The 18,167-nt window shown below is 49.0% G+C and overlaps 4 protein-coding genes across 4 annotated transcripts; 3 read left to right on the forward strand and 1 right to left on the reverse strand.

Moving 5' to 3' along the window:
- Nucleotides 1–1,148: 1,148 nt before the first annotated feature.
- H6S33_012572 (uncharacterized protein) lies at nt 1,149–1,769 on the reverse strand (the record flags this gene model as incomplete). The annotated part of the gene is made up of 1 exon (XM_044843938.1): nt 1,149–1,769. The coding sequence occupies one exon, from the start codon at nt 1,767–1,769 to the stop codon at nt 1,149–1,151; it is 621 nt and encodes a 206-aa protein (XP_044695221.1).
- A 421-nt stretch (nt 1,770–2,190) lies between these two features.
- On the forward strand, nt 2,191–3,547 carry H6S33_012573 (uncharacterized protein; the record flags this gene model as incomplete). Its single annotated transcript, XM_044843939.1, has 2 exons — nt 2,191–2,316; nt 2,372–3,547. The coding sequence occupies 2 exons, from the start codon at nt 2,191–2,193 to the stop codon at nt 3,545–3,547; spliced, it is 1,302 nt and encodes a 433-aa protein (XP_044695222.1).
- Nucleotides 3,548–10,446: 6,899 nt separating this feature from the next.
- Nucleotides 10,447–12,261, forward strand: H6S33_012574 (uncharacterized protein; the record flags this gene model as incomplete). Its single annotated transcript, XM_044843940.1, has 5 exons — nt 10,447–10,915; nt 11,003–11,082; nt 11,136–11,236; nt 11,286–11,710; nt 11,777–12,261. The coding sequence occupies 5 exons, from the start codon at nt 10,447–10,449 to the stop codon at nt 12,259–12,261; spliced, it is 1,560 nt and encodes a 519-aa protein (XP_044695223.1).
- Nucleotides 12,262–16,960: 4,699 nt separating this feature from the next.
- Nucleotides 16,961–17,716, forward strand: H6S33_012575 (uncharacterized protein; the record flags this gene model as incomplete). The annotated part of the gene is made up of 1 exon (XM_044843941.1): nt 16,961–17,716. The coding sequence occupies one exon, from the start codon at nt 16,961–16,963 to the stop codon at nt 17,714–17,716; it is 756 nt and encodes a 251-aa protein (XP_044695224.1).
- Nucleotides 17,717–18,167: the final 451 nt, after the last annotated feature.

An 18,167-nucleotide genomic window follows, 5' to 3' on the forward strand; every position in this document is an offset into this window, starting at 1 on the left:
ATCTACTTGGGACGAGACAGTAATCTACATGTAGCTACTGGTAATCTATCGATATATATCTAAGTATCGAGCGAGAGCTCAATTGAAGCCTGGGATAACGCAATATCTAGTCTAGCATACCCGTGACAGATACTATGAATCAACAGCTACGGTACTCTAGCTAGAGAAACCATGCACCGGGCGAGAGCTCAGTTGAAGCCTGGGATAGCCTCAATTGCATACCTGTAACAAACCCTGCACGATAACCCATCTGCCCCAGAGTAAGCTACCCAGAGCTCAATTAACGACCTCCATATGTTAGCTGAGCAGAAACAAATACCCCGCCTTCTTGTAACTACGCATTACCCTTATACTACGATGCCTCGAGCTCGAGGTGTTTGACCAATTGTCGATGGATACAATGCTGTAGGGTATGCTGGAGTCGACATATTGGCCTAGAAGCAGATAGAAATGTATGATACAGCTGACAATAGCCGTGCTCTGTTTGATACGTAACCTCGAGTGGGAATGTCATTAGGCCTTCGCCGTCCTACCGTTATTCTTAGTTGAGGGCCGAGATAACTCAATACACCGACGTACCTGTTCCAGAGAAATCACATAGCGCTCAATCGATGCTAGTCCTCCTACGATACGTGACTGAGACTCCTAGTATTATCACAGAGCATTGATTTACATCCCCCTAATTCCAAGCTCCCGGGCCCAGCTCACTATTAACTCTCCAGCAAAGAGTCGAGGGAGCTTTAGTACATGTATCTTTGCAATTGACCTCTCGCCCCAAACCGAACAGCCAGATATCGGTATCTTTAGTCAAGCCCATATTGATAACGATACGATTACTATGCGGATAACAGGAATATATTTTCCTCCACGTATTTTACGGTAAGTATAAGTATACATATGTATCTTTGCCTCTCTACCATCATAGTTCCAAGATCACCGAATTGTAGTAGTGAAAAAGAAAACGCCCTTTTTTTTATATCATTAGAAGTAAACACCTTTCTCCCGTAAAAATCTACTCAGGAAAGAAGAAGCAGCACCCCTCACGTCGACATGATCAAGCCCACAAATACACAAGAACAAAAGCGAAAAAAGAAGCTAGAAAGAGAAAGAAAGAAAAAGAAAAAAAAATACTACAACCCCCTCCACCACTACTTCCTCCTCTCCAGCATCTCCCTCACCTCCTTCAACATATTACTCAACTCCGGATCACTGCCAAACTCCAGCCCATACTCCAGCCCATCCCTCGCCTCCTCCCACCTTCCCATCTCCTTCAGACACTTGCACTTCCTCCAATGCGCCTTCTGATTCCCGGCCTTCTTAAAATCAATACTACAGCACGCATCCGCCAGCCCCTCGGGCCAGCTGCTCATCCCAATATACGCCTGCGCGCGGTTCGAATACAGCTGCTGGAGCTCATCGCGCAGCAGCGGGGCAGGCTCCCAGCCGGGGCGCGTGAGCGCCATCAGGATGGCGTGCGAGTACATGTCGATGGCGCCCTTGTAGTCCTGCTTGCGGAAGGCGGCGTTGCCGGTGTTGCGCATCTTCTCGATCATTGCGGTGCGCTGCGGGTGGACGGGGACGGGCGGCGGCGGGACGCCGTCGGTGATGCCGGGCTGCTTGAGGGCGCGGTGCAGCGCGTTGAGGGCCTCGAGCTCGCGGTCGAGCGCGGGGTCCGAGTGGGAGAGGGCCGTGACGTCCTTGGTCTTTTCGTCCATGGTGATGGGGAGGAGGAGGAAGGTGCCGGGGGCTGTGGGGGCGGTGGCGGCCATGGTGAGTGCTTTGTGGGGGGGGGTTGTTTGTTTGTTTGTTTGGAGGTGGAGGTTTAATGGGAGGTGTATTTACTGGTTTGAGGGCTGAGGGTGGAGGGTGCTGTAGAGTTTGTGATGCTCTGAGGTTTGTGGATGCTCTGAGCGGTTCTCGCGGGCTGAGTGTGATGGCGGCGGAGAGGACACTTGTGCAGCTCGCGGTGGCTGTGGCTGTGGCGCCTGCAGCTTTGTCACGACGCAGGGCCAGGGCCAGGGTTTGCTCAGCCTCTTTTGGACTGCACGGGCAACTTTGATGCAGCACAGCTTCAACTCTCCTCCAACAACATCAACTGCACCTCTCTCCACCACCACAGAAGAAGAAGAAGAACTCTCACCACCACACAGCTCCACAAACACCCGCCAGCCCCCACTCACCCCGCCCACAATGGCCTCCAGCTCGCAGGCCCTCACGCGCAAGGCCGACATGGAGCTCATGCCGCCCCCGCCGCCCGCGAAGCGGATCAAACGGCCCCCAAAGGTGCTCGACGAAGACACCTACACCGACGCCCTTGTACGTGCCCCTCCCCCCACCGCTCCATCACCTCTAGCTAACATCCCCCCTCCAGTCCGAGATCATCGCGCGCGACTTCTTCCCGGGCCTCCTCGAGACCAAGCACCAGCAAGAATACCTCTCCGCCCTCGCCTCCCACGACCCCTCCCGCATCGCCGAAGCCTCCCGCCGCCTCACCGAAGTCATGACCACCCCGCGCCTGCGCCGCGGCACCTCCTTCTCCACCCCACTGCACACCCGCCCCTCCGACACGCCCCTGAAAAGCAACCCCATGGCCCCCGCCTCCTCCTCCTCCTCCACCACCACCACCACCCCCACCGCCGCCGCTCCAGAACCATACGAGAAGCACCTCTCCCTCGACGCCTTCCAGGCCAAATACACCTCCGAGGACAACGCCTCCTTCAACACCCTCCTCGACGCGCAAAACGAAAAGAAGCGCAACGCCTACGCCTTCCTCTGGGCCGGCAACCGCATCCCCGGCTTCCGCGCAACCGCCGAAGCAAAGCGCCTCCAGCACCTCGCCGCCACCGAAGCCGCTAACGGCGGGCCCACAAAATCAATCGCCTGGAAAGACGACCGCAAAGCCGTCCCAAACACGTGGAAAGCCGCGCCGCGAAACACACTCATGTTCGCCCCCGACGGGCCCGACTCACCTCCCCCGCCGCCCCCCGCAGACACGCAGAAAGACCTGCCGCCGAAAACGGTCGTCTATGCAAACACGCGCATGCCGCCGCCGCCGCTCCCCGCGCCGCCGCAAAGTCCCAGTTTCTCCTCGGTGCGCGACGCAATCGCGGGCCGCCCAAGGCCGCTGGCGTCAGAGAGCGGCTTCGGCGGCGCCGACACGCCCCGTGTCAATGGCTACAGCTTCGTCAAGGACGCGCCGTCGCCGAGCCCCAGCGAGCTTGGGGCGCCGCCGCTGACGTGGGGGTCGATCGCGGCGCTGACGGAGGGGGAAGGCGGGGCGGGGGCGCCGGCGCCGTTCAAGATTGCGCCGACGCCGAGGAGGGAGCTGTTGCACCATCGCATGGTGGATCGGGTGGCGAAGAATAAGCGGCCCGTGGGGAGGGCGGTGACGCCGCGGAGGGGCGAGGGGGGGGAGACGCCAGGAGGGGCGGGGTTGACGCCGGCGGGGAGGAGGCTGTGGAGTAGTTTGGCGGGAAGGGGGGAGGGGTGGGTGGGGACGCCGAGGGTGGGGAGGGGGGTGGCGACGCCGCTGGTGAAGCGGAAGTAGGTGTGTGTGGGGTTTTATTGGGGTTTTTCTATTTTGTGGAGTTGGGGGTGTGGGTTGGCTTTTTTTTTGTTTTTGTGTTTTTGGTTGGTGGTTTAGATAGTCCTTTTTTTAGTAGTGGGGAGCATAGGCCATAGCTTCACTTCACTTTGATTTTGCCTTGCTGCTTCTCTTTCGCTTTATCTTTGCTTCGTTTCTATACCTGTTCTGTTTTTTTTTGTTTTTTTTATTCTCCCGGTCCGCCGCGGTACGGGTACTCCTCCATAACCCAACCCAACCCAACCCAACCCAACCCAACCCAACCCCCATGGCCATCATTCCCCCTCTTCTTCTTATTCTTTACACGGCTGGCAAATAGATATCCACAGCTTAGTAGCAGTGGCCAGCAGTTAGTAGTGGGCCGGTTAGCAGTTAGTTGCCATTGCATTTATATTGTTATAGCGACGGGGTGACGGGTGATGGGTCTACAATGTGGGGGGGGGGGGGGGGGGTGAGAGAGACGTGGATTTTGTATGTGTGTGTGTACTCTAGAGTATTATCGATCAATCAATCAGTCAATGTGTGTGTGTGTGTGTGTGTGAGTGTGTTGGTGGCGAGTGACATACCGTGACTCGGCGTGGAGTGGCCATAGCGGGGTGCTCGTACGCGTTGGCCTACCGTTGTGGTGTCAATTGGGATAGGCTGAGGCGAGGTGGAGTGAAGTGAGCTGAGGCGAGGTGAGGTGAGCTGAGGTGAGGTGAGGTGAGCTGTAGAAGACCTTCGTGGTGTATGCCGAACAGAGTGTATATACTATTTAATTTCCGACGAGGTGAGGCGAGGGGGGGGGGGGGGGGGGGCTGTAGAAGATCTTCGTGGCCGCTGTATGTTAAACAGAGTGTAGATTATTTCCCTACGCCCGCCCACACCTTATGGTTGATTGCCATCTGGTTAGTGCTTTCAGCATACCCCTAATGAAACTATCCCTTAAGCTGGCTGGCTGTGGCATCAAACGCCGACTCTTTCAGCGGGGGGGCCCGGGTCGGTAGTACTACCAGCTCTCCTTACCAACTATTTCGATCATCATCAATCTCTCACAAACACGCACCTATATCTAGAGCTACCCTTCCCCAGGCAAAATGATAGTCAGCACTCCAGCTCAGGAGGCCTAGGTCCACGGCTTAAGCCAAGCTCAATTAAACATACTCTACCAATCAGTTAATCGATTAATTAATTAAATGGCTACGGAATTAGCCAGCGCGGGAGACCCGGCCTTGTTAAATTCCATGTATTCAGTGATCTGGGTGGGAGCTTGGAAGGGACAACAACAGTAATTCCACCACCCGCTGCAGGCGTGATTCCACCCGCTGCAGGAGTGATTCCTACCCGCTATAGGAGTTGGTAGTTGGAGATTACATGAAGGTGCTCTTCGTAGTAGTGCCTCCAGTCAGCTTACATGTGTGTGCACTTTTTTTCAAGTAATTTGCTAGCTACTATTCCTTTGTAATTTTCTAACTTTTTGCCTGGTAGGTGTATATTTTACGCAGCTATGTACCGCAAAATTAATTCTTCTACATAGTAGAGAGATATTAATCTAAGGTCTGTACTTTATTGTGATACTTGGGGGTATTTGAGCGCTGTCAAGCATCACCTTCGCACCACAATCACAGTCCCTCACTCGCGCCCCATGTGCTGACTAACCCCACAACCCAAACCCACAACAGCAACTGAGACACCAATGACCAATTAATAAACAACTGCGGGGCCGTCTCCGGAAGTGCATTTTTCACCCGTTTTTCGGTGGCAAGATCTGATTCTCCACTCACTGGGTAAACAAGCGGTTGGTTTATGTGTGTATGTGAAGGTGGTCCTGTCTGATGGCAGCCAAGGATTTGAGGCCAATAGTAGAGTTAACTTTGGGAAGCCAAGACTAAACTACTGCAAACACAACCATCAGACAGGATCCACCGTCACCAGGTGAGCGAGTGTACTGTATGTACGTTCGCAAAGTGCACAAACAGCCAGCTGAGCCGTGCAGAGTGGAATGGGACCTGCAAAGTGCAGGAAAAGTGAGGGGGCGGGAGAGAGGTTACAGGGTGCGGGGGCGAACCCTAGGCTGGCTAGGCTAGGTAGACTCCGAGTAGAGTACCTTGGTGGTGGATATCGATGTAGGCTGAAGGGTTGGGGGTCCTTGTTGATGGAGAGATCGTAGCTCCCCGGGTGGTTAGAGGGTGGAATTGGAAGTACGGGCTGGGATGTAGTACAGTATGTGCAGTTACGTTCTGTCTACATGTCTCGCCCCCAGTCCTAGACCCACTTGGTATCTGCTCGGTGGTGTTAGTGGTGGCTGGATATTATTTTACCACAAATAATCCTACACTTCAAAAGACCACACCAAAGACGTAATAGTATCTATGAGCACGAGACTGCGTCCTCCAATGCCCGTGGTTTGATAATCTCGACCTCTAGCTAGATGTATGCAGTTGATATATCTTTACTCGTAGTTTCCTGACGTTTGTAAAACCAGGCCGTTGTTGCATACCATGCATGCAGTCCAGTCTAAAAAACGTCAGGAAAATACGAGTAGGAAGTGGAGGACGTACCGGCATGCGTAGCTACAGTTCTCTGCGTCCAGCGGTGTTCGTGGTTCGACTATTATATCTTTAGTGAGAGTGGAGATTGAAATCACATCTCATTCTTTAGAGAGTATGTATGTGCGTTGGTGTTCGTAACTCCCAGATACCAAGTGTAAAATATCGTGGCGTTGTTACTATGTAAGAAAATATTAAAGAGTAAAAGAAAAAGAAAAGATTTACAGTGTCACATAGGGTTGTCAATGGCACGGCTCCCGGATGAACCGCCGATAGCTAGGCGCCAGCTGCATGCAGTGAAACCATCGAAAGGGCGAAAACCAAATCTTCAAAAAAAAACGTTACTTGGACGTTTAATTACAAGATCAAGATTAGAGCATGTTATTCAGAGTGCAGTTTATCAGAGACTGGAGAGAATCGTATCGTATGATTGTTATTACAAGAGTAGAAGGAATAAGCTCGTTTTATAGTGATAAAGACGTTGTAACAAAACACGTATTATTAACACTGAACTCGTTGGCTTGACAGTACAAATAACAAGTAGCAAATGTTCAACAGATTAGCCCCACAATCGTCGTAGAAAAACCCTCCCACCACCACCCCAATTGAAAGCTTTCTTAAAGCTCACAAAAAAAAAGATCTAGCCGTAAAACAATCGCCCAGAAAATTCTCCAAAAAAAGAACAAAAAGTACAGGTAACAATTCCTCTACTTCCACCCCCCGGGCGCGGCTGAACCTGCAACCTAACGGTATAATGCAAATCCGATCTCCCACACGGTGTGTCCTTAATCACTCGGCTACGGCTCGTTATGTGCAATTATTTCTGACTACTATAAGTACACTTCTGATTAGGGTATATACTACGTCTTATGTAATAGATGGAAAATCCCTATAATAATTCTTCTTGAATTATCAATACTTCTGTGTGAACGCTTATGGGGTAACTGTAGCCCCACCGACCAAAATAGAGGATGAGCTCCACCAGGAATCATCAAGTATAGATACTTTATGTGTCCATGACGGGACCTCAATTACTGCACATGTATATCCTCTGCAACAATCATGGAGGGGCACAAAACATCCCACTCTAACCCACGATACATGCCTCACCAACACCAATCCATCCCATCCACCATCCATCATCTCTCATCCTTTATTGCCCCAGATATCCCAACTACAGCCTCCTTCCATCTACAGTTGCGCCTCCTTAACTTAATTACACATTCTCGGTCCGTTACAACCGGTCATGTGATAGAAGCTTGTTTCTGGATACTCTAAACTAACGGTACCGGTGCTACAGAGCTGTCCGTAGCAGTTGGGGCTGTCTTAGTTGTCTTGGGAGAAAGCTTAGCTGCGTGTTAGTCTCACGTGTGTCTTTATGTATGTTTTGTTCCCCCATCGTGATGATGAGCGGTGCTTGGGAGATGATTTAGGTATGTCTCGGATTAGATTTATGGTGGACCATGCAGTGGTAGGTAGCTAGATATTAATGCAGGTGGTTTCACAGCTGACATCTGGGGATTTTTGTTCTATGGAAATATAATGACTGCGGCCACAAATATATCCCATTGATGTACGTAGTTTGGTGTGAATATGGTATAGTAACATGATAGCTAATGAGAACTGTTACAGCTGCAGATTAATAGATATGCCATTGCACATCAAGGAAACTCTATCGAGTAAAGTATTCAAAGCATGCAGATCAGAAAATGCGTAATCTACCACCTACTTTCTGATCAGTGATGCTCGAGGACTCTCACTCTGTGAACAAGGCATACAAGACAGATAGACATCTCACCAAACCTCTAAACAGCGTAAACTCTCTGCTAGCAGGCTACAAAGTTCCACGTTTATGCACTTTGAATACTTTAAGTTCGTAATAGTGCCTTGTTAAAGTTCGTATTAATATAATATGACCAGCATTTCTGGTTAACAAAGGAAGAGGATGCCGCGGGGGTTTAAAATCTTGAGACCTAGTCCAAAGCTAGGCATGATTTCCCATCTAATATGTACTACGATACAGTCTTTTCGCGCTCGGTTGAACCCTGACCCTGACTCTGACCTCTGCGTAGCAACCAGCGCATCCCACCAAAAATCAATGATACTGGATTAAAAAGGCCATATAATTAAATAATAAATCTAATTAAATAACCACGCTGCAAAATCAATGATACTCAATGATACTGACGGAACTCTGTATCTGCGGCGCACATAATAAAATTTAAAAAGGCCTATATAATTAAATAATATATCTAATTAAATAATCTAACGAAGCAGTGGAGGAGGGTGAGAGCGGTTGGGGAGGGGGGGGGGGATAGAGGGCAGCGGAAGGGCGGTGGAGATGGTGGGAAGTAGAGGGGCGGGAAAGGGGGGAAGGTGGAAGGAGTCTCCTCCATCAATATCAATATTTAATACCCATAGATACTCATAATGCAACAACTCGCGGTCGCGAGGTGGCACACCCCTAATAGGTACGTACTAGCAATCCACAGCCCAGTCATGGATCTGGGCCGCAGCACCGATGTAAACACGTCCGCCGCTGTTCCTAAAGACATACATTGTGCTGGCATTCTACCAGAACCTGCCCAATCCCGTGATCACACAGCGGATGTTGCGAAAAGAAATACGGAAGAACTTTAACCAACGGGTAAGTACGTGGGTAGAATAGGTAGCCAAGGCTACAAAGTTTATACCTAGGTCTCGAACTTACAGCCCAAGGCGGCGAGTTATACCGCAAAATCTGAGAATATTCGTTGCGAGACAGCAGGGGTATAGGCCAACCAGAGGCAGTCTTTGAACGTCAATCTGCAAGTTTTGGTGTAGAATATCCCTGCTGCATCGCAACGAAGTTTCTCAGGTTTACGGTACCCAGGAAATCGAGGATGGAGTAGGTTTGATCCCAATCAAGAACGCAATCATCCCTACATCTGATTGAGTCTCAGAAGACATTTCCGCAGCCTTCTTTCCCTCCTTCCTTTCTTCCTCCCTCCTGCAGTAGCCGTCATGATCTTGCATCAGTGCCAAGTGAGATCAATGAGTGGGGGCCATCGCGAACACCTTCACGCTGTTGCAGAAATCGTCATTACCAGCCGGTTGAAGCTCCGGCTCCAGAAGTTCCCAGATCGATGGTCCCTTGATGTCAAGCTCCAATGATAGCTGCCACCTTGCGTACGATAAAGATTAGTAGATCAGCTTAGCCAGACATAAGCATTGCTGTCATCCCCATGAGTCCACGAATCCACGCAGCTCGCCATGCGCAGCGTATAGGAGAATGAGGCTTTGAAGTGTATGTACTAGCATAGGAGGCAAGAGAAAATAAAATGCTTAGACTAGAACTAGAGTACATACATGTACCTACTTTAAGCACATTAGATCCCTTCTTAGTTAGGCCTCATTCCACAAATACAGCCTGGCCGGAAGCTTGGCCGCGGCACTCGATCTAGGTACCATACACTGCCTTTCTAACACGACACGGGAGGTTCAATTAAAGTACTACTCTACCGACCTATCGGTTCAGCCTTGGCGACGATCCTGGGGCGTAGTTACTATTGGCCAACAGGGGTTTAGTTTAGTATGCAACCTCTGCGAACAAATATGCAAGCTATTTTAAGATTGTCATAACTGGATATAATTGGCCCATGTGTGGATTTAGTCTCGAACTATTACAAACTCTAGAGTACATGTACTCGCAGCAGGTAACAAGTACCCGAAAATGCACGTCCTAATCTGCAATTTCCATTGGAGTAGAAGTCAAAAATACACCAAAAACTTGCAGCTGCATATTCGGGTACTTCATGCCTGTCGCGAGTAGGTACTCACATATGCATCTGTTCCGCCATATTGCAGCTACTTTTTCATAACATCCGATAGGGCTGATGATATTGCACTTTACACGTCTGTGAGAACCAAAACAGCATTCGGTAGGCAGAGCTGGTGCTGTAGAGTATTCGTGCATGTAGTCGATAGGACTCGTTTATAGCCTTTTTTTCGGCGTTTGCTCCGATGGGGGAAGTGTGGGCTGTCCAAGTATTCCCCCCTATTGTATTACTAGATTACTTATTCGGAGATGCGCAACTTCAAGTTATGCATTGCTTAGGCTGTGGGCATGTAACCCAAGAAAGACACTGTTTTCCTTCCTCTGGTGCTTAAGAAAAATATTCTTTGGATCCTTCCTATGGGGCTTGGTAGTTACTCGCCTACTACCAATACACAAATTCCCAACTGAGCACCCACACTCCCTCCTTCTGCACACATATATAAACTTCATCCTCTCCCTCGAGAATTCTCCCCAACCAGTACAGCCCCATTCCGTGCTCTCTCTTTCCAATCCCCAAAATGAAGCTCCTCTCCTTATCCTTCCTCTTTTTCACCGCCGTACTTGGCAAAGAAATCAGCAACCCAGCCCGCCAGGCCAAATATGTCTCCGGTGACGTCCACCGCACCATTATGAAGAACAAGAACACCAGTTTCGACAAATCACGGGCTGAAGGTTTATTCAATTCTTCAATATACCCAAAGATCGACACCTACACGCCTTGCGTCGACGGGTATGCAGGTTCTGGGATCAACACCACTTTTAGGTGCAATAATATTGACCTAAGATACTTTGTCCCTCATGTCGAGCTTGGTAGCGCGACAGGCGAGGGTAGTAGCTCGTGGGGATGGACCTCGGACGACGGTAGAGAATTTATTATAATTGGACAGGCCGATGGTGCAGCCTTCGCTGAAGTGACTGAGGACGGGGCGTTGGATTATATCGGGAGGTTGCCAAATACGAAGGGGAGTGATCCCATAATTTGGAGGGGTATGTATTGGGGAATTGGACCCCTATTTTTTTTTTTGATTTTTTGATTTTTTGATTTTCTTTTGCTAATATTGGTTGAACTTGTAGAAATTCGTGTGCTGAAGCATTATGCGATCATTGGCTCGGAGGCAGAATACCACGGTGTCCAGATTTTCGACTTGAAAAAGGTGGGCTTGACAAGCAAACCAACCGTCAAAAATTATACTGACATATAGCCCAGCTTATTGAGCTTAAGCCTTCCAGGGACGAGCCCTGCACATCACCAAAAGTCTTTGACCCCGAGACAGATGTCACAGGAATGTTCACAGACCTGCCGCTTGGGTAAGATCTCTCCTTTCCACTATTCAAACCGTTTCTAACCCTCAGATAGTGCGTCCCACAACATTGTCATCAACGAGGACTTCGGATATGCCGTAAGTGTTGGCGCCCGCCCTCGCAACTCCACCTGTGCATCCGGACTCATCTTCATCGATCTATCCGATCCCACCCACCCCACCAGCCCAGGCTGTGCTTCACAGGACGGCTACGTCCATGATGCTCAGTGCCTCGAGTATAAGGGCCCCGACACAAAATATCTTGGCCACGATATCTGTTACGGATACAACGAGGACACACTCACGATCTATGACGTGACCGACAAGAAGAATTCGAGCATTATCTCCAGAACTTCGTACGAGGGCGCAATGTACACCCATCAAGGAGCGTTACTGGACACTGAATGGCAGGAGTTTTTGTTGATGGACGACGAGTATGATGAGTTCGAAGAGTCTGGCCTAGCGGCAGATGGACTTCCAGGTATGTCCATTACTCCCCCTTGAGTCTACTATCGAATTTTTTATATTAACGCTGGCTGTAATATAGTAACCTTTATCTGGAATATCTCCTCCCTCGAAAGACCCCTGCAGACGGGTTACTACAAGTCCGACACACGCTCCATCGACCACAACCAGTACATCAAGAACGGCTTCGCATTCCAGTCCAACTACGGAGCCGGGCTGCGTGTCCTGGATGTATCGAGTATTCCAGAGCACCCTACAGGTGCCGGTGTCCAGGAGGTCGGCTTCTTCGATGTATACCCCGAAGATGATGCAATCGGTGGGGTGATCGAGTTTGTGGGTACGTGGAGTAGCTATGCATTGTTTGAGAGCGGCTGGATTGTGATCAATACCATTGAGAGGGGCGTGTTTGTGGTAAGGATGCAGGACAAGCATTACGGTGATGGCTGGGAGGAGTATGAAGATGATGAGGGCACTGATGGTGAGAATACTGATGGTGAGGATGACGATGGTGAGGATGACGATGGTGAGGATGATTATAACGGTCGAAATAAGACCAGCAAGGGGTAGTAACTGCTTCTTGCATGCTTTGTTTTCTTTTGTATTAAAATCGTAATTTCGGCATCCAGTAACTATATGATAGATGCATATTAAGTAATAAACGAATTTCTTTTCTGCTGAAATCTTTATGTGATAGTAATAGCGATGGCGATAATAATGGCGATGGTGATGGCGGTGGTGATAGCGGTGGTGATGGCGGTGGTGATGGTAATATATACGTATCCCACTCTCGCTGCATTAACGCCCAATATTAAACCCTCAAAGATGACTCTAACACCGCCCTCAGGTCCGCAAAGAACACCTAACGTCCTTAGTGGTATATACGACAACTCAAACACCCAATACGCAGTGAATATTCCTTCCTTAAAATAAAAGAAGAAAAAAAAGCGGATCATGAAATATCACTCTCCCTACACCCCCGCCCCCGCCACTACCCCACAACCGCACCCCACAGCCGCTCCCCACACACCTGTCACGTCGCGTCACGTCAGGTCAAATCGCAACACATTCCCACTGTCTTCTTTATAAACGTGCTTCACATATAGTGCCGTCATTCCAGAAGCATTCCAGGATACCCCTGCCATCCGGTATTACATCTTGCTTTCCCGGGAAATTACGACTGTATCTGAATCATGCATGATTTCCCGCAATACCGGGGAGCGCGTGTGCGTGCTTCTGGAATGGAAGGAGTGTGGAAGGACGGTGCAGTGTAGGCGGAAGGAATGGGTAATCGATAGAGTATATGTATGCTCTAATCTTTTGATTTATTGATTACTTCATTAATTGTATGTATGCTCCGGATCTGGATCTGAGGAATACTCTGCTTTCAAGACTACTAGAGCTAGCTTGCTTCTAGCGTGCGTACAATATGGGACAGTATTGTACTTTATTTCATAGGCTATCTACCCAGGTAGCTAGCCCACTAGGAAGCACCTATAATAAAGCTGCCGAAACGGGCTCTCACCTCCAGTTCTCGCCGCAAAAAAAACCGCCGCCCATATAGCAACAGGCATAATAACTGGATTCAAAATATGTATGTACCAGCAGATACGAAGATCCTGAAGCAGCCAGTTCCGCGGATCGCTTAACTGCGCCGAGGTGCCTCGGATATAAAAGTGACACCCTTGCAATAATAACTCTTGACCGGGTTATAACCCGACGACTTAGGTTTGTTGATACTTAGTAATCCTCTCAGTATATATATGCAAGTTGAAGAGAGCTCGAGGAATCGTTCCTGCCGCTATGCCATTTTATAGAGATCAACGGAACCTTTCCCGGCGGGTCCCTAGCTATATGTAGCCGATTTCAAGGCTTTTAAGCCATAGCTATAGGTCTATAGTATAGATAGACACTCTTTAAAACTGGGAGTAATGTAGCGGCGACACAATGCCTCTCCCCTCGGCTCAATACACAAGAGGGGGGAAGGAGTAGTCCAAAACTACCAAGGATATTATTTTTTTAAAAAAAAAAACAGTGAGTAGTATTACTCCACGACCAACCTTCGAGATGACTATCGATACTATAGCCATTTGAGTTTGTGATTTCACACACCGGGGTCAGACTCCCCAGTCCCGATGAGGGCCTACTCGAAATTTCACCCGTCCGCTCATAGACACATTATAGCGAGTGATCGACTGTGATCCAATTGATTATCGATTACTATGTAATCATACCCGGCCACTCTGAGTGCAGGGTTTGCGCATATAGAGTTTCATGTCTACCGCAAAGAGGAGCTCCGCTTATTGTCTCAGAGAGATTGAGGAGAGAACCTGCTCGCGATCGTCATGGTTGAAATCTCTGGTATTATGGAGCGAGCCTAATGTTGAAGCTGCCAACCCCCCCCGGCCAGTCAAATGAATATATATGGCCGTGACTTACTATCGTTCAAGTTGTAGAGACATTCCGTAAACTCGTTAGACATATACGAACTCTTAACCCGAGATCGAGATTCCCCACTTTAATTAAACATCACTGCAGTTTATCTTCCCCGCCCTTCACAACGTCATGACAAAGGAGATGCTGTAAGAACAAAGTATCGAGGTATAGATCCCTTACAACTAGTCGACACCATGGAAAACCTTTACCCAGAGGCCGATTATCCAGCCTAGTGAGCAATAATCACCCATGGGAGCGCGAGCTCGATCTTGAGAGAGGACTAGGAGGTGATAAGAGGTTGCATAAAATAAAACCAAGGGTAAATTTAATAATCACTCTTATCTAAACTTTTGGGAGCGGCGTCTTTTAGCGAAAGAAACTCACCACCATTCCCGTTTCAGCTAGGTTCATGCAGGTACATACGGACCTAGTTAAAACTAAGATTTTAGTGCTGAAACCCGAACCTAACCCCGCTTCTTGGTAAACCTAAAAGGTCGGACAGATGATGATCGCCAGTGGCGCGTCACGCGTGAAATCCGTTGTTGTCAAAACAAACATGAAAACGAGTGATACCCCATGATCGCTTGGTGTGTGGGTATACCTTCGGGATCAACACTAAGCGAGTGCGTTAGATGAGCGAGAAAAGCTTGACTCTAGAAAATAACGACGGCACTGACGTATCCTCATCAGCGATACGGCATGGGGTGTACGTTAGCCAGGCGCTAGTGGAAATGAGTGGTGTTGATAGAGATCACAACAGGTGTCAACTGTTACAAATCTCCCACTTTCAAAGCCAATCAGCTTATTCTCCTGGCTTTTTTCTTTGTTCAGAGTCAGACTAACTCAACGTTTTATCATAAGGACAGTACAGCCTCCCACAGCAATCTCGTAGGCGGATGGATTAACCCCCCGCAGAGATGACGTTGAGATCTCAACGACTAATCGATTTTGCGGGGATGGTTTGGACAAATATATCTAACGTTCGGTTTTACGGCTCCAGCGTCATCAGTGCATGCATCTTCATGCTTCCCCATCTACAAATTTGTCATGGAACCCTGGACTTGGATTGCTTGTTGCTACGTGCGTTGCTGATCAGACATCTCGTCTACCTATATCTGCTCGATCCCAACCTGCCAGCAGATAGTCAAGGGTACGGAGATTTACACATATGAGAATCAACTTGAAAGACGGGACAGATGTGTTCTCCACTACCAACACTCCACGTTTGTCTGTTTTATTCAATTATATATAGAGACTGGAGGTTTCCACGACACGCATGTTTTGTGTAACGCTTTGGCTTTGAGGCTTACGTTTGAAACGAAACGACATGGGGACAAATATAGAAAGTCGGTTTCGGAGTGGGCTCCGAACGGGCCAACTTGGTGTGTATGTCATGCAGAGAACGGGTGCTGCAGATCCCAGTGGGTTATCGGAACATTCGATGTTTCCCCTCAGATTTCAAATTTCAATCGACGAAATTAAACAAACAAAACGAAATTCCCACAACCACCACCAACCGTTCTGCCAGGCAATACCGAGCGAGTGAAGTGACAAGGCGAGACGAGATACCGAAGAGGGAAAGCAGGGCCCTCTCTCTCAGCATGAGACCTATTCGGAATTGTTGTTGTTGTGGATGTACCCTATTCTAACGTCGTACCTTTGGGGAATCTCGTGGAACAAACAACCCGTAGCCGAACACGGGCCAATCTTAGGGACTCGTTTATATAAACAATTCGTCGAGATGAGGGAGATGTGCCAAATCTCTTATCGCGTTCTATCCATTGCCTACCGACAGAATGGGGAGGGGAAACTGCGAGTCATTTTTGGATAGTTTTGTGGCGGGGGGGAACGAAGGCAGATATATTTGTGCCTCGCTCGTCTCGTTTGGTCGGTCCCGCAAGGTTTTCTGCACCCTGCAGAGGTTGACAGGTACACGACAGGGAGGATGCAGGGCAAATCTCCTATTTAGGGCATTGGCGCTTTTCCGTAGTGGGTGCAGCGAGACTGAGAGAGACAAAGTTGGCCATGTCTCAAAAGGACTAAAGCAGACATTCTGAGTCGAAAGCGGACTGAGCACCTTACCAGAACGGGACTCACAGCGTTACACACCTGAGGGGAAGAGATGCGAGGAACAACCAAGAAGCCCTGAACGGGAAAGGCGCCACGTACACCCATGTCCCTTGCCCTGGCCCTGACCCTGGTTCTGCGCAGTCATCTGCCATGTCACGGCCCCCCCCCCTTGAGAGATTTCCATATTCATAACAATCTCCCACCACCGCAGATTGATTCTATTACCACATACCCGCACAAGCACGTAGGTAGCAGCACGTCTCTGGTCCGTCCGGCTGGCTGTTTGGTCTATCCCCCATTCTAAGAAGAAACAACCACCCCCCCTCCCTCTCCCCCAAACCCACACACACACGCCCACACACACACACAACCACCCCCCCCAATCCGCCACCTTCATTTTTACTTTTCCTTCTTTCCCCCTGCTCACTATAATAATCAACAAACCGTTTTTTTTCTTCTTACAATCTCTCTCCAGCCTCCTGGAAACACGACCTCAAAAGATAATCCGGATCAATACTGTATAAACAACGCGACTCCACATCATCATCTCTCTTCCCCCTTGCACCGCGTCCCCGCTACGACCGCGTCTTCCTCACCCATACATAAACACATACATACCTGTCTTGCACGTCGTGTTTTTACCGATTTGCTTGTCCTGCAAGGAAGATCATATAACTCGCCGCCCCCATACTCAATCGCTCTCGATAACTCACAATAACCTCGCTTCCCCCACACTCTCAACCAAACAATCGAACAGCCTATCATGCTTCTTCCAAGTGCAATTCCTTGCGAGTACCGCGCAACTACTCAATCCCTCGCCAGTCCTCTTCGTCGTTCGTCGCGACACGTACAGCAGGCAGCAATATCGTCCTCATCATATCGTTCCCCGCCTCTAGAGGAGGCACCTTCCTTCATTGCGAGCGCGCCTGCAGGCCTTTTTCAAACATGCAGACGATTGCAGAAGGCCCTGTCGGTTGACCGATTCTCAACACCTCCGCCTCCACCACCACCTGTCGCTGCAACACCCCCCAAGAAGAATAGCGTCCAGAAGCGGAAGCAGCAAGCACAACTCGCACCAAGCACACCGCGAAGGCCGGCACCAAGAACGCCAATTGCAGGAAAGAATAAGAGAGCCAGAGATGTGGCATTCCCGATTCTGTCTGACGAGAATACGTGCATGAAAAGCTTGGAGAGTGATGACTCAGACCACGAGTTCCAAGACCCATTCACAACACCCAGGAATAAACGCGTAAGGCTCACGACACCGCCATCACCACCAAACCGAAACCTTCGGGTATCAAAAGAGGACGAGTCAAGCGATGCTGAGTGGTCGGTAGACGAGGACAAGCTACTGGTGGAGATGGTACTGAGCAAACTAAACCTATCAAAGAACGACTGGGAGGAGTGTGCAAAGAGCCTAGGGGGACGAAAAGATGCGAAGAGCATCGGAAAGCGATGGGAGGGATTGATCTCATCACGGAAGGTGGGATTGAAGGATAAGAAGAGGAGGCGGGTTTAAATCGTTTCGCGTTCTTGTCCATTTTCTGTCTATTTTTTCTCTCGGACTTTCGGACTCTTGGATTTTCCTTACTTTTACTGGTGTAACATTTTTTGTCAGAAAAAAAAAACGGTTGGGTTTTTATTTTCTAGGTTTTATCTTCATGTATCTGCTTTACCCTTTTTTTTACTTTCTCTTGAACACCGGTTTTTTTGTGTATGTGTGGGCTTTATGTATTTTCATTTTCTTGTCATTACTAACCATTTTTTTTACTTTCAACGATCTGTCGGAAAACAGACCATGACCTACTATCAACTGGCATGGTGTTTCCACACAAAACCTATCCTATCTTGTCCTTCCCTTTTTTTTTTCTTTCCTTGCTTTTTAGAGCGTGTGTGTGATGTGTGGTGTACTGTACTATTACTGATGTAGCGCAATTCCTGTTTTTATCATGACGGTTTTCTCGGATATA

This window comes from Morchella sextelata (genome assembly GCF_020137385.1).
Source record: "Morchella sextelata strain SCLS chromosome Unknown scls_8, whole genome shotgun sequence".
NCBI classification, from domain to species: Eukaryota; Fungi; Ascomycota; class Pezizomycetes; order Pezizales; family Morchellaceae; genus Morchella; species Morchella sextelata.